The sequence below is a fragment of the Bidens hawaiensis genome, unplaced genomic scaffold, assembly GCF_021521415.1.
Source record: "Bidens hawaiensis isolate Kalapana, Puna unplaced genomic scaffold, B.hawaiensis_p1.1 tig00027327_1, whole genome shotgun sequence".
Classification (NCBI taxonomy): Eukaryota; Viridiplantae; Streptophyta; class Magnoliopsida; order Asterales; family Asteraceae; genus Bidens; species Bidens hawaiensis.
The window spans coordinates 108,340-122,158 of NW_027494419.1; the positions used below are offsets into that span (position 1 = coordinate 108,340).

Sequence of the window (13,819 nt, forward strand, 5' to 3'; positions counted from 1 at the left end):
GAAAACGAGAGAAAATTCCGGTGTATGAGTATGAGATGATATAATTATTGGGGTGTTATGAATGAAACAACTGCTCTAATACAGTGTATTGATAATAAATGCCTGATTGTTTTGATTTGCAGAACCCAATAACAATTGTGACACGTTAAGTCTGTTTTCAGGTAAAAGGCGTAGACTAAGAACTAGTCAAGCTTTTATTGAGCTCGTTCACGGTGTGAGCTTGTTCAGATTGAGTTTTTAACGAGTTCAAACTAAAACAAGTGAGCTTGAAATACAAAGCGAGCTCTCGAGCTTTCATTACTTTATGGTGTACAAAACTCTTTCTGTTATATTATTCATTGTACATTATATATATCCCGTTGCTAGAATACGTGAGAAAATATGATAAGAAATGGTGTATTTACATATATTTTGCAATAACTGTAATAAAGTATGATACACGAGAAAAATAGATACACGGGCCAATTTATCTGATGCTTAATGGCCATGATCGTGATTTGCTTAGAAAAAGAGGCTCTCATTTCATCCTTGTCCCCCATGGGTTATTTATGTATTGGTATCATTCTTCATTGACAATCTGTCTCCTTTGCTGCTTAGTGTAGTTGATGCACTGTTATCACTTTTCCATTCACTAGCGACTGAGACGGGACTACGCAAGAAATCTTTCAACAAAACTACCCTGTCATTAGTTTCAGTAAAAGGCGACACCTTCATGGTTTGTAAGTCTATGATATTGTCACAAGCGCCTATTCTATCCACGGCTTGAATATCCATCAACACATCAAACACCTCATTCATTGTAGGCCTCATATCTGAATCATACTGTAAACACCTGAAAGCCAATTCTGCTACTAATGTGATCATGTTCATGAATTTAAGATTCATACTGGATCCTAAAACCGGATCAATTATTTCATCAATTGCACATCTTTGAATTTTTTTTAAAGCCAGGTTAGCCAAACTAATCTCGTCTTTAGACCTGTTTAAATCTACTGCCACCTTTGATGATATTAGTTCAATCAAGACCACCCCAAAGCTGTAAACGTCACTCTTATCAGTTAATTGATAGTGTTGGTGATATTGTGGGTCCACGTATCCTGGGGTTCCTTGAGGAGCTGTTGACACATGAGTGACATTATTCGATATGAGCCTTGAGAGACCAAAATCTGCCACCTTGACACAGAAATTGTTGTCTAGGAGGATGTTAGTCGTCTTTACATCTCGGTGTATTATTTCAGAAGCGTGAAGGTACTCCAGTGCACTGGCGGTTTCAATGGCAATGTTCATCCGTATAGGCCATGTTAGCATGTCTGGATTTGCTTGTTCTCCATGGAGGTGATCTGCAACAGTGCCATTTGAAATGTACTCATAAACGAGGAGAAGTTCACGGCTTTGTCTAGAGGTGCAACCATAAAGAACAACAAGATTTGGATGCCTTAATTTGGTGAGGATCTCAACCTCATTTCTGAACTGTTCGACTCGATTGTAGTTGTGCTCGTGAAGTTTCTTCACTGCAACTTCTCGCCCGTCTTGAAGTTTGCCTTGTTAAGAAACATGGAAAGATCAGGAGGGGAGATTTCAAGTAATAAAATTTATTTAAATAGTCATGTTTTACCATAATAAACGGCTCCAAAACCTCCATCCCCAAGTTTGCGAGAAGGGTCGAAATTTTCAGTGGCATCTTCAAGCTCCTTATAAGAGAAAACAGAGACACCACAGGAGAGACTTATGTCGTCAAGGTTTGGAGATTTCTTCTTTGCTGAGACGTAGGAAAAAGGGTTGTTCTTACACCGATGCCAGACTATGAAGATGACAAAAGACAGAATGAGGATGAAGACTGATCCAACGATAACTAGAACAAGCAAACACAAGTTAATGTACATATTTCTAAATGTATGTGCGTATGTGTGCAATAATGTATACAATAATAACGCATGGTTGCATAGGATAAAAGACGCATATTACCCAAAATCTTTATGTGTTCTCTGCCATGTGTTTCTGCAGCACTCAAATAATAAAAGATTAGTTATAATGTTTTACATAAATAGTTTGAAGACTACGCTAGACTTGTGTATATGTGTGTGTATATCCAATACAGGGCCGGCCTAGGGGTGTGGCCGGGTAGTCGACGGCCACATGCCCGACACCCCTCTAGGCCTGAAATGATTTTTTTTTTTTTAAATATAGGTACTTTTATGAAAAATGATTATGTATAATCAATGTTTCAACATAATTTCATAACCACTAGCTTGGTCTAGTGGCAAAGAGGTATGATATCTAACAAAGAGGTTATGAGTTCTAGTCTTAGTTGAGACATTTTTATGTTTATTTATATACACATGTTTTTTACACAACTCAAATCATAACTAAGTAAGTCAACTTCAAATTAAATTGTTTAAACCAACAAAAAATATTCCTTTTACTTAAGGCCCAAAAAAATTTCGCCTTAGACCTCAAAATTTTTTTCGTCTTTTCAGAGCCAGCCCTGATCCAGTAGTAACCCATAAGGTTGCAGATGGAATGGAACGAAAAAACCAAAGTAAATAATACGGAACAAGAGAAACTGTAAGTACCCTTTTTAGCGTTTAAACACTGAAAATGTCCATTTTCATTATGACACTGGCCGCCTTTTGTGTGACAAATATGACAAGAATGTGACAATTTAAATTCAATAGACGTGACATGAGAGAGAAGAGAAAATATGTTGGCCTCATCAAGTCTTGGAGTACTTGACAATTTCACAGGTAGATGCACCACTTGACATGTATGTGGGAGGCCACTTGGAACTGTTTCATTTAAGAAGTTATAGTAGAAATTGTGATAATTGCATTTGTTGTAGCTCTTGTAATTATGTTTCTCAAAATACGCATCAGTTAGTTGAGCATAATTGAGATTTTTTGTGCATTTGAAGAGAGTAATGAGTGGAAATACTGAAATGGAATATAAAAGAGGGCTTGGACTTGGAGAAGTGATATTATTCATAAGCGCCTCGCATCTTTTATTTTCCACAAGATGTTCAAATGTTCTGTTACTGATGATGACTATATTATCAGTCTCAAACTTGTCAACAATCTCATACAGCTGTCCTCCAATTTGAATCTCTCCACCTTTAGAAGTACAGTGGACCTTGATCAACCCACATCGTGTGTCTGTGACGTTGTAAAACGGGTACTTGAACGAGGTCAATTCTGGACAACTGAAACCTTTTGGGCAGATAGGCATAGAATTGTTTCTGTTTGTAGTAGAGTGAAGGGGTGGTAGACAAGAGAACATAACATACATGAAAAAGAATATTCGAGTCATATTTCAAATTCTAATAGAAGAGATTAGAGAACTACCCAAGTTACCACCTGCATTCTTGAGACTCAGTTATTGTATTATATACGTCAGTCCTCATATTTTCTACTGCTATATATTTTTTACATAAATTTCTAGACTTATGTTTTCACATTGATTAAGTCAACTTGATCGACCCCATTTTCTATGCTAAAAACAATAGAAATTCCATCACTTTGGTCATATTTTCTTATATTGATTAAGACATTCAAGACTTTGGTTAATCTATTCTTGTCCTCTTTTCATCCTTAACCCCTTTCACACGCTAATAGGACACACCTGGAAAGATCCATACGCCACAACTTTAAAAATTTAAGAAAAAGACAGGTAGAGTTTGGACAACAATATAAGAAAAAGACAGGCAGAAAATGCATTGAGTTAACACTTAACAGGCAACAGCATTATGTATATGAAAAATACTATAAAGTTTTGCATAACAATTAGAAGATATATATATCACATAAAAAATTGGACACCCAGTAGTTGATTTGAGGTTTTTGAATTGTTCAAAGCAAATTGAAAGAAACTAGTGTATATATGCATCCAAACATACCAATTATGTGACTTCATAAAAACATCCAAACGATTTACAATGAAGTGGCAGGTAAGCGGGCAACAAGCTGCGCCGCAACCCCCTTTTAGATAGCAAACCCAATCCGACTAAAAACAAATTAACAAGACTTGATTCAATCATTGCTCAATTTATGAGTTATCATCCTTGCCTTTCTTTGAAACGCCACAACCACTAGTCCAAAAGGAAATTTACTTAAGGAACAAAAATATTTAACCTTAAGAGAGCAATGTGCAAGTTAATCTTGGCGCAACAACAATGAAGTGGTTTAAAGTATTGATCTCTATTATATTATTATTTTTAATAGAATATGGGAGTAGCTTAGTTTCAACCTTTCAAGCAATTTAGAAATAATAATATTTTGAATTAACAAACAGGTATTGCTTTCTTTCAATGTAAGAAGATAACTTGAAAAGTCAACAGAAACAACATTTCATTTTTTTTAGAGCAATATTGCTCTCTATTTCTTTTTTTTTTCTTTTTTTCTTTTTGTAAAAATACTCACTCAGCTTGCATATATGATCAAGATTATGAGAGTGTTATTGATCCAGTTTCATACTAGTGAGTATCTGAGCACGGGTTAATCGGGTTTGCAGTATCTGATATAGCAAAACTAATAAATATATACATGCAAAAATTCAAGCAAATTTATCATCTTCAAAATTAACACACATAATAAACGTCCATATGATCCAAAATAAACAATCCTTAAACAAGTGAAATTAAAAACTTCACTAATTAAAAAAAATCAAGCGTAAACTTGTGGTTGTATTTTGTCAAATTGAATATCAATGTGCTCTAGCGTAATGGTTTAAAATGTGTTCAATTCTCTTTCCCTTACCCGTATTGATGCAGCGGTGAAACGATAACGAAGATCGATTCACGTTGATTCTAAGAGTACCCGTGAAGAATTTCACAAAACTCCCAAGTCCCACACAAAGGTCTAGGGGAAAATGTAGAGAAAAAAGTAATTATTATCAAATTCAATTCTGACCATCCAGATTACATCAACATAATATAAATAGAGTTTCAAATACGACATGGGCCTAAAATGGGTCATGGGCCAAACACAAACCTAAAAACAAAAACATAAAACTGACAAAAAAAAAACATAAAATGGCCCATAACTTTATTTAGGTGTCGTTTCTGGGCTTCGGGTAGGAGGTTTGCCATAATGTGCTCTTCGTCTCAAGCTTCGATTTGACTGGTAATAGGCCTAAAACGGAGCTTCGTGGGCCAAGTTATGCCCGTTTTCGTGGGCCACCTTTTGTTGCGCGATCTTGGGCCTCCAAATACATAATAGCTCGGTCTTCAATACTTGGGCCCACATCATTCCCCTTGGATAGAAAAAATTCGACCTCGAATCTGTAGCATCTTCATCATTAGAAGTGTTCCCGTAATAAGGTAGTAAATGCTTCACATTAAACACATCAGAACAACGAACGTGACTCGGCTTCTTTAGACGATAAGCATTTGAGTTTATCTTCTCCACAATTTCCACGGGTCCAATCTTCTTAGCCGATAATTTGTTATATTCCCCAATAGAAAAACGATCTTTTGTCATAACAGCCCAGACAAAATCACCTTCTTCAAATTCAACATGTCTTCACTTTTGATCAGCAGCCTGCTTATACTTTGAATTGGCTCGAACCAGGTTGCCATGCACATCTTTATGAATTTCATGTAGCCCCTCAACAAAATCTTTCACCTTCTTGGGTACAGAACCAGGAACAAGAAGTGACATCAGATCAAGGGGTCCCCGTGGCTGAGCAGAATAAACCACTTGAAAAGGACTAAACCCGGTACTTCGATTGATAGCATGATTATGAGCAAACTCAGCTTGACATAGCTTTTGTTCCCAAGACTTCACATGATCACCCCCAAGACAACGTAAAAAATTTCCAAGGGACCGATTAACAACCTCCGTTTTAGGGTGGTAGGCACTACTGAAGTTAAGCTGAGTGTTCACCATCTTCCACAGGCTGCGGCAAAAATGACTCAAGAAACGAGTGTCCCGATCAGAAACAATAGAAGATGGTAAACCATGCAAACGATAGACATCCCGAAAGAATAACTGAGCCACATTAAATGCATCGGTCGTCTTCTTGCAAGGAATGAAGTGCACCATCTTAGAAAACCGATCAACCACAACAAAGATCGAATGGTTTCCCCTCTGAGTCTGTGGCAACCCCAACACAAAATCCATACTAATATCATTCCAAGGCTGTGAAGGGACCGATAAAGGCATATAAAGACCCGCATTAGTAGTCGTGCCCTTTGAGACTTGGAATTTCGACACCTTTTAACCTAACGATCTACCTATTTCCTCATAGTAGGCCAGAAGTAGGAAGACTGCACCAAATGTAAAGTACGGTCACGACCAACATGACCCTCCCCATGTAACTCCTGAATAATTTTCAACCGAAGACTGGAGTAAGGAATACATAGTTGATTCCCTTTGAACAAAAACCCTTCATGCAAAGAAAGTCTGACTTCTGACCCGCTTTCACATCCTGCAACAAAATTGAAAAATACAGGTCAGTGGTAAACTGCTCACGAATAACATCCAACCCCAGCACATTGATTCTCACGGAAACAAGCAGATTTCCCCTCCTACTCAAGGCATCAGCAACACGGTTTAAAACACCAGTTTTGTGTTTGACCACAAAAGTAAACTTTTTAAGAAAAACTAACCAACGCCCTTGCTTATGAGATATCTTGTCTTGCGTGCGAATATGCCTTAGAGAATTATGATCAGTGAATAAAACAAACTCTTTATGAAACAAATAGTGACACCAATGCTTCACAGCTTGGACCACTGCATAAAACTTCAGGTCATAAGTACCATATCTCAACTTTGCCCCTGTTAACTTCTCACTAAAATAAGCAAATGGTCGACCCCCCTTGACTAAGGACCCCGCCAATCCCAACCTTCGAGGCATCAGTATGAAGTTCAAAAACTTGTGAAAAGTTAGGCAATACCAGAATTGGTGCGGTAGTAAGCTTTTCCTTGATAACCTGAAAAGCTAACTCTGCTCCCTCTGTCCATACAAACATCTTTCCCTTCATGCAATCTGTCATAGGAGCCATAATGGAACTGAACTGTGGGATGAACCGCCTATAAAAAGAAGCAAGCCCATGAAAACTGCGGACTTCAGTAATGGTGGTAGGAGTTGGCCACTTTGAACAGCTGCAACTTTAGATTCATCCACTTGTATCCCATTACCTGAAATAACATACCCTAAGAACAAAACTATAGGGGTCATGAACACACATTTCTTTGTTGCTGCATAGAAACTGTCTCTGCGGAGTAAGGCTAAAACCTTCTTGACATGCACAACATGCTCACTGAAAGAAGCACTATAAATAAGAATATCATCAAAATATACCACCACAAACTTCCTAATAAAAGGCCTGAGCAACTGATTCATCACACGCATAAAAGTACTAGGTGCGTTTGATAAACCAAAAGGCATCACCAACCACTCATACAACCCTTAACGAGTCTTGAAGGCTATTTTCCACTCATCCCCAGGTCTAAGACGAATCTAATAATAACCACTCTTCAAATCCAACTTTGTGAAAATAGTGGCACCACTAATCTGGTCAAGCAAATCATCAAGTCGAGGAATAAGAAACCTGTACCTCCCAGTAATCTTGTTGATGGCTCGACTATCGACACACATCCACCAGGTACCATCCTTCTTTGGAGTTAACAAAGCAGGAACAGCACAAGGGCTCATACTTTCACGAACATGACCCTTAGAAATCAACTCTTCAACCTGTCTACGCAACTATTCATGCTCTCTCGGGCTCATCCTGTAATGTGGCCTATTGGGCAATTGTGAACCAGACTCCAAATCAATATGATGTTGGATGTCACGCAAAGGTAGCAGCCCATCCGGCAAGTCATCAGGGAAAACATCAAAAAATTCCTAAAGTAAAGGAATCATAGCTTCAAGAATCTCAACTTTCTCAGGCACCGGTTTCCCTATCAAAACAAACACATTGTCTGCCTCCACCAACTCATCTTCAAACGGACTAATGGTCAACAGGTTACTCGACTGCTTTGTGGCTAGCTGCTTGGGCTTGCTAGGAACAAGCGTTATCTTTACCCCACCAAACATGAAGCTATAGAATTCGACAGTCCGTCATGCTCTACACTTCGATCATACTCCCAAGGTCTACCCAACAACAAGTGACACGCATCCATAGGAACCACATCACACACAACATCATCTTTATATGTGGTTTCGATAGAAAAAGAAACAAGGGCTTTTTTTGAGACCGTTACCTCTCCCCCCTTTTTAAGCCATTGAAGCTTATAAGGCTTGTGGTGACTCTCCGTCTTCAAGGCTAACTTTTGGACTGCCTCTTCAGAAATCAGATTGTCACAACTTCCAGAATCGATAACAAACGTGCAAACCTTCCCCAGAATGGTACATGTGGAGTGGAAGATGTTATGCTTAAGCCATCCGTCTCCATCAGCCTTTGGTGTATTGCAAGGATGCCTAACCACCAAGTTCACCCCCACATCACCGGTCACAAACTTTGGGGCCTTTTTCATATTCTTCATATTGTTAATCATCAGATTCAACAAACAAATGCCTCTTACCCGCCTGTTTACAGTCAACTTGCCAATGACCAGTCTCACCACATTTAAAACACTTCACCCTGCTACTACTAGCCCCCTTAGAAGTCGACCCAGTGTTGTTGGCCCCCGACCTCTGCTGACTCACGACACGAGGTCCTCCACTACCCGACCCCGAATTTCCTTCAGCAGGGGCTGGTAAATACGAACCGCCCACCCGACGGTTTTGTTTTTCAAAAGCCAACGCCCGTTGGTGCTCCTTGGCGACTGTTATGGATCAAAAAGATTTACAGAGTCCATGATCTGAACCCTTAAACCCCCAATATACCGAGCAACGAGTTGTTCATCGGTTTCTTGAATATCATTACGAGCAACCTAATGATAAAACTCGGTCGTATAGTCATTAACCGATCCGGATCCCTGCTTCAGATTCTACAAAACGTTGGTACATCAACCGTTGAAAGTTGTGAGGTAAAAAGGTATCCCGGAAACACTTTCTCATCTTGGCCCACGTCACGATCCGTGACTTTCCGAGTCTATTTTGTGTCATCTTCAATTGTTGCCACCATGCTGACGCCCTCCCACGTAGCCTGGTAGCGATCAAAGAGACCCGCTTATTTTCAGGGACCTCTCGGAACTCAAACACCTCTTCTACAATAACCAACCAATCGATGAACCCTTCCGGATCCAAACTAGTCCCATCAAATTCTGGGATATCAGTACGGATCCCAACATCCCAACGTCGGTTTCCATCTCCACGTTCTTCTCTTGGTCCCCTCTCGTAACCTTCTTCGGAAGACGAACCATCATTACCAAAAAACGGATTATCAAACTCCCTGTTTTCTGGGGCCGACCTTCTACGATTCATCAAGTCAGTCATTCGATCAGTGATTTTATCGACCCCTTGATCCAATCGTTGCTCCACCCGCGCCATAAATCGTTGTTCCAACTCTCGTTCGTAAACCTCATCGAGCGGTCTCTATTGTCTCATTGGAGGCATTTTTAAGCCAGGAATTCGGCTTTGATACCATCTGATGCAGCGGTGAAACGATAACGAAGATCGATTCACGTTGATTCTAAGAATACCCGTGAAGAACTTCACAAAACTACCAAATCTCACCCAAAGGTCTAGGGGAAAATGAAGAGAAAAAAGTAATTATTATCAAATTCAATTATGACCATCCATATTACATAAACAAAATATAAATAGGGTTTCAAATACGAAATGGGCCATGGGCTAAACACAAACCCAAAAACAAAAACATAAAACTTACAAAAAAAACATAAAATGACCCATAACTTTATTTAGGAGTCGTTTCTGGGCTTCGGACAGGGGCCTTAGACGGTTTGCCACAATGTGCTCCTTGTCTCAAGCTTCGATTTGACTGGTAATAGGCCTAAAACGGAGCTTCGTGGCCAAGTTATGCCCGTTTCCGTGGGCCACTTTTTGTTGCGTGATCTTGGGCCTCAAAATACATAATAGCCCGTTCTTCAATACTTGGGCCCACATCACATATGAATTTAACCACCTGACATTCAATTAACGATTAAATGTAAATAATGAAGAAAAGAAAAACTAGAGAACATGTATATGTATGTATATTTGTTATAACTATTATGAATGGTATAATTAATCTCATATCGAGGATGAAATGCTATTGTGGAAAATTCTATAAAAAAACGTTTTCAGGTAAATGGCCTAGACTCACTTGAAATGAGTCAAGTTTTTTATTGAGCTTGTGCGTGGTCTAAGCTTGTTCAAGAAGAGTTTTTATTGAGCTCTAACTAAAACAAATGAGCTCAAAACATAAAGCAAGCTCTCCAGCTTTCATTATTTATAGCACACAAAACACCTTTGGTTATACGTATATCTTGCGAAAAAAATATTATAAGTAATGGTGTTATACATATATTTTGCATTCACAAAAAAACAAAAGTAAGATACAGATATATGATCCAATATATTTCGTGTTTAATGGCTACATTCATGATATTTAGCAATAAAAAGAAAGCGGGAAGCTCTCATGTCATCCTTGTTCCCAATGCGTTTTTGTATCGATATCATTTGTGAAAGAAAATTTATCTCCATTATTGCTTAGTTTTGTTGATGCGCTGTTATTGCTTTTCCATTCACTAGCTACAGAGTGTGGCAAAGGCAAGAAATCTTTCAACAAAACTACTGCATCATCGGTTGCAGTCAAAGCCTGCACATTCACGGTTTGCAGGTCTCTGCTACCGTCGTAAGCGTCTATTCTACCCATGGAATGAATATCCATCAACCCATCCAGCACCTCATTCATTGTAGGTCTCATATCTGAATCATACTGTAGACACCTGAAAGCCAATTCTGCTACTAATGTGATCATGTTCATAATTTCAGCATTCATATCTGATCCTAATACCGGGTCAATTAATTCATCAATTGCACATCTTTGGATTCTATTTAGAGCGAAGTTAGCCAAACCAATCTCATCTTGAGACCGGTTTAAATCAACAGCTACCATTGATGATATTAGTTCAATTAGGACTACCCCAAAGCTATAAACATCACTTTTATCTGTTAACTGATAGCGTTGGTGATATTGTGGATCCAGATATCCTGGGGTTCCTTGAGGAGCTGTAGACACATGAGAGACATTATTTGATATGAGCCTTGAGAGACCAAAATCTGCTACCTTGACGTCGAAATTGTTGTCAAGAAGGATGTTGGTCGTCTTTACATCTCGGTGTATGATTTCTGAAGCGTGTAGATACACTAGTGCACTGGCGGTTTCAATGGCAATGTTCATACGTATTGGCCACTTTAGCAGGTATGGATTTGCTTGTTCTCCATGGAGATGATCTGCAACAGTGCCATTTGGAACATACTCATAAACAAGTAGAAGCTCATGGCTTTGTCTAGAGGTGCAACCATAGAGAACGACAAGATTTGGGTGCCTTAATTTGGTGAGGATTTCAACCTCATTTCGGAATTTTTGGACTCGATTATAGTTGTGCTCATGAAGTTTCTTCACCGCAACGTCTCGCCCATCTTTGAGTTTAACTTGTTCAGAGGGATGGAAAATCATGTTGAGGATTCATGTGAAAGTTGAATAAGTAATGACATTTTTGTTTGTGCAATCAAGTTCTCACCATAATAAACTGCTCCGAAACCTCCATCCCCTAGTTCATGAGATGGGTCGAAATTTTCGGTGGCATCTTCAAGCTCCTTTTAGGAGAAAACAGAGACACCATTGGAGAGGCTTATATCTGCAAGGTTTGGAGATTTGCTTTTTGATGAGACATAGGAAAAAGGGTTGTTCTTGCACTTACGCCAGATTATAAAGATGATCAAAGATAGAATGATGATTACGACTGGTCCCGTGATAACTGAAACGAAAAAAAAATGCGACACATTCAGGTGCGAATTCCTACAATAATATATGTATTCACTGTTAATTCATATGATTAAAGAGGCATATTACCTACAGCCTTAATGGTCTTGTCCCTTTTTTTTATGCCTGGTTTTGCTGTGACATCCAAACAACAAAAGTATATATTATAGGGCAAGAAAAATAATCAAAATTATATTAGACATGTCATTCCTGTGTACCCATAATATAGTGAAAATCAGGGAAGAAGGAAAGGGAAGCGTAAATACCCCATTTGACGTCTATACACTGAACATGCCTATTTACAGCATTACACACCAGGCCTTTTTTCTGACACTCGCTACAGGAATATGACAAGTTAGAGGTAATAATGGTAATAGAAGACAGAAGAGAAAATATGTTGGTTTTATCAAGTTCAGGGCTTGGATGTTTCATAGGTAGGTGCACTACATGACACGTAGGTGGGAGGTCGCTTGGAACTATTTCATTCAAGTAGTTATAGTAGAAGTTATGATCTTTGCATTTGTTGTAGCTATTGTATTTATGTTGCTTAAAATAGGTGAGATCTTTTGTGCATTTGAAGAGAGTGATGTTGGGAAATATTGAAACGGAATACAAATGAGGGCTAGAAAATGGAGAAGTGAAATTATCCATTAGAGCCTCACAGCTTTTATTTTCCACAAGTCGCATAAATGTTTCGCTCCATATGAGTAAAGAACTAGAATTATGTTCAAAATCTAAATAATTAAAAATCTTATACGACCTTCCTCCGAATTTCATCTCTTCACCTAATGGTGCACAGTTGACCTTGATCAACCCACATCGCGTGTCGGTGACATTGTAAAATGGGTACTTGAATGGGGTGTTAGTTGGACAGCTGAAACTTTTTTGGCAGATAGGCATAGAAAGGTTATTGGTTATAGCGGGGTGACAAGAGAATATAACTGACATGAAAAGGAAGACAAGAATCATCACAAATTCTGGCGGAAGATATCAGTGGAGTACCCAATTTATCACCTGCATTATTGAGACTCCATTGTTGCATTATATACGTCTCTGTTCATGATTTCTACCTCTACGATTTTTTTTCATAAATTTCAAGACATTTTAATAAGCTTTCACATTGACACTTCATTATCCATTCCAAAAAAAAAAAGAATTAAAATAGAAATGTCCTCTCCTCCATTCATTCTTAAACCCATTTCAAACGTCAATAGGACACACTTTGAAAGTTTCATGCGGTTGCTCCATTTAACACGTCTCAACTTATCATAAATATCAGATTTTAGAAAAAGACACCGAATATACTTGACACTTTATTTTACTAACTTTAGAATTAGTATAACGTTGCACCAGAAGAAATAGCAGACTTAAAAAGCATTGGGTATATGCAAGATATTACAAAATTTGCATCACATCTAAAAAAGAAAATTTAAGATGAAAATAATCTTGATTAATGTGTTTTAGCTACGAAAAACTGGAAATCCAGCAGTTGACTTGGAAGTCTTCTGAATAAGTTGAGTGGAACTAGTATTAAATGATGACAAACTAACAAGACTTAAGACTCTTTGACTCCTAATTGGCCGTTGCTTCATTTTTTAATTTATCCTTCGTAATTTGTATTGAAAGTTAATCTTGAAATGGTTCATCAATAAAGTTAAAGGGGCTAAGTGAAAGAATTTTAGTAAGTTTATTTTGATATGTTTATTTAGCATGATAAGAATAAACTAGGTATTTAGTTTCCTAGAATGAGTTGTCTTGTTTTGCAAGTTATTAGTTTAGTATAAAACTATAAATAGATGGTTAGGGTTTATTTTATTTGTAAGAGTCAAGAATTATAATAAAATAGAGAATGAGTCGATCTTTGTTGAGATCAAATATTTTGTTCTTGGGCCTGATTTTCAACAACTGGTATCAGATCGGTTTGACAAGAAAGCAATTTTGAGAGTC

At 38.1% G+C, this 13,819-nt stretch overlaps 1 protein-coding gene and 1 pseudogene across 2 annotated transcripts; both read right to left on the reverse strand.

Annotated features, from left to right (window-relative positions):
• Positions 1 to 355: 355 nt before the first annotated feature.
• LOC143575262 (LEAF RUST 10 DISEASE-RESISTANCE LOCUS RECEPTOR-LIKE PROTEIN KINASE-like 1.1) lies at positions 356 to 3,828 on the reverse strand. The gene is made up of 3 exons (XM_077059680.1): positions 2,574 to 3,828; positions 1,616 to 1,852; positions 356 to 1,541 (listed from the first exon to the last, which is right to left on the reverse strand). The coding sequence occupies exons 1-3, from the start codon at positions 3,301 to 3,303 to the stop codon at positions 547 to 549; spliced, it is 1,962 nt and encodes a 653-aa protein (XP_076915795.1). The 5' UTR covers positions 3,304 to 3,828; the 3' UTR covers positions 356 to 546.
• Positions 3,829 to 10,081: 6,253 nt separating this feature from the next.
• On the reverse strand, positions 10,082 to 13,455 carry LOC143575263 (LEAF RUST 10 DISEASE-RESISTANCE LOCUS RECEPTOR-LIKE PROTEIN KINASE-like 1.1; annotated as a pseudogene). Its single transcript, XR_013142732.1, has 3 exons — positions 12,091 to 13,455; positions 11,631 to 11,867; positions 10,082 to 11,541 (listed from the first exon to the last, which is right to left on the reverse strand). The product of XR_013142732.1 is annotated as an LEAF RUST 10 DISEASE-RESISTANCE LOCUS RECEPTOR-LIKE PROTEIN KINASE-like 1.1 (transcript).
• Between the last annotated feature and the right edge of the window lie 364 nt (positions 13,456 to 13,819).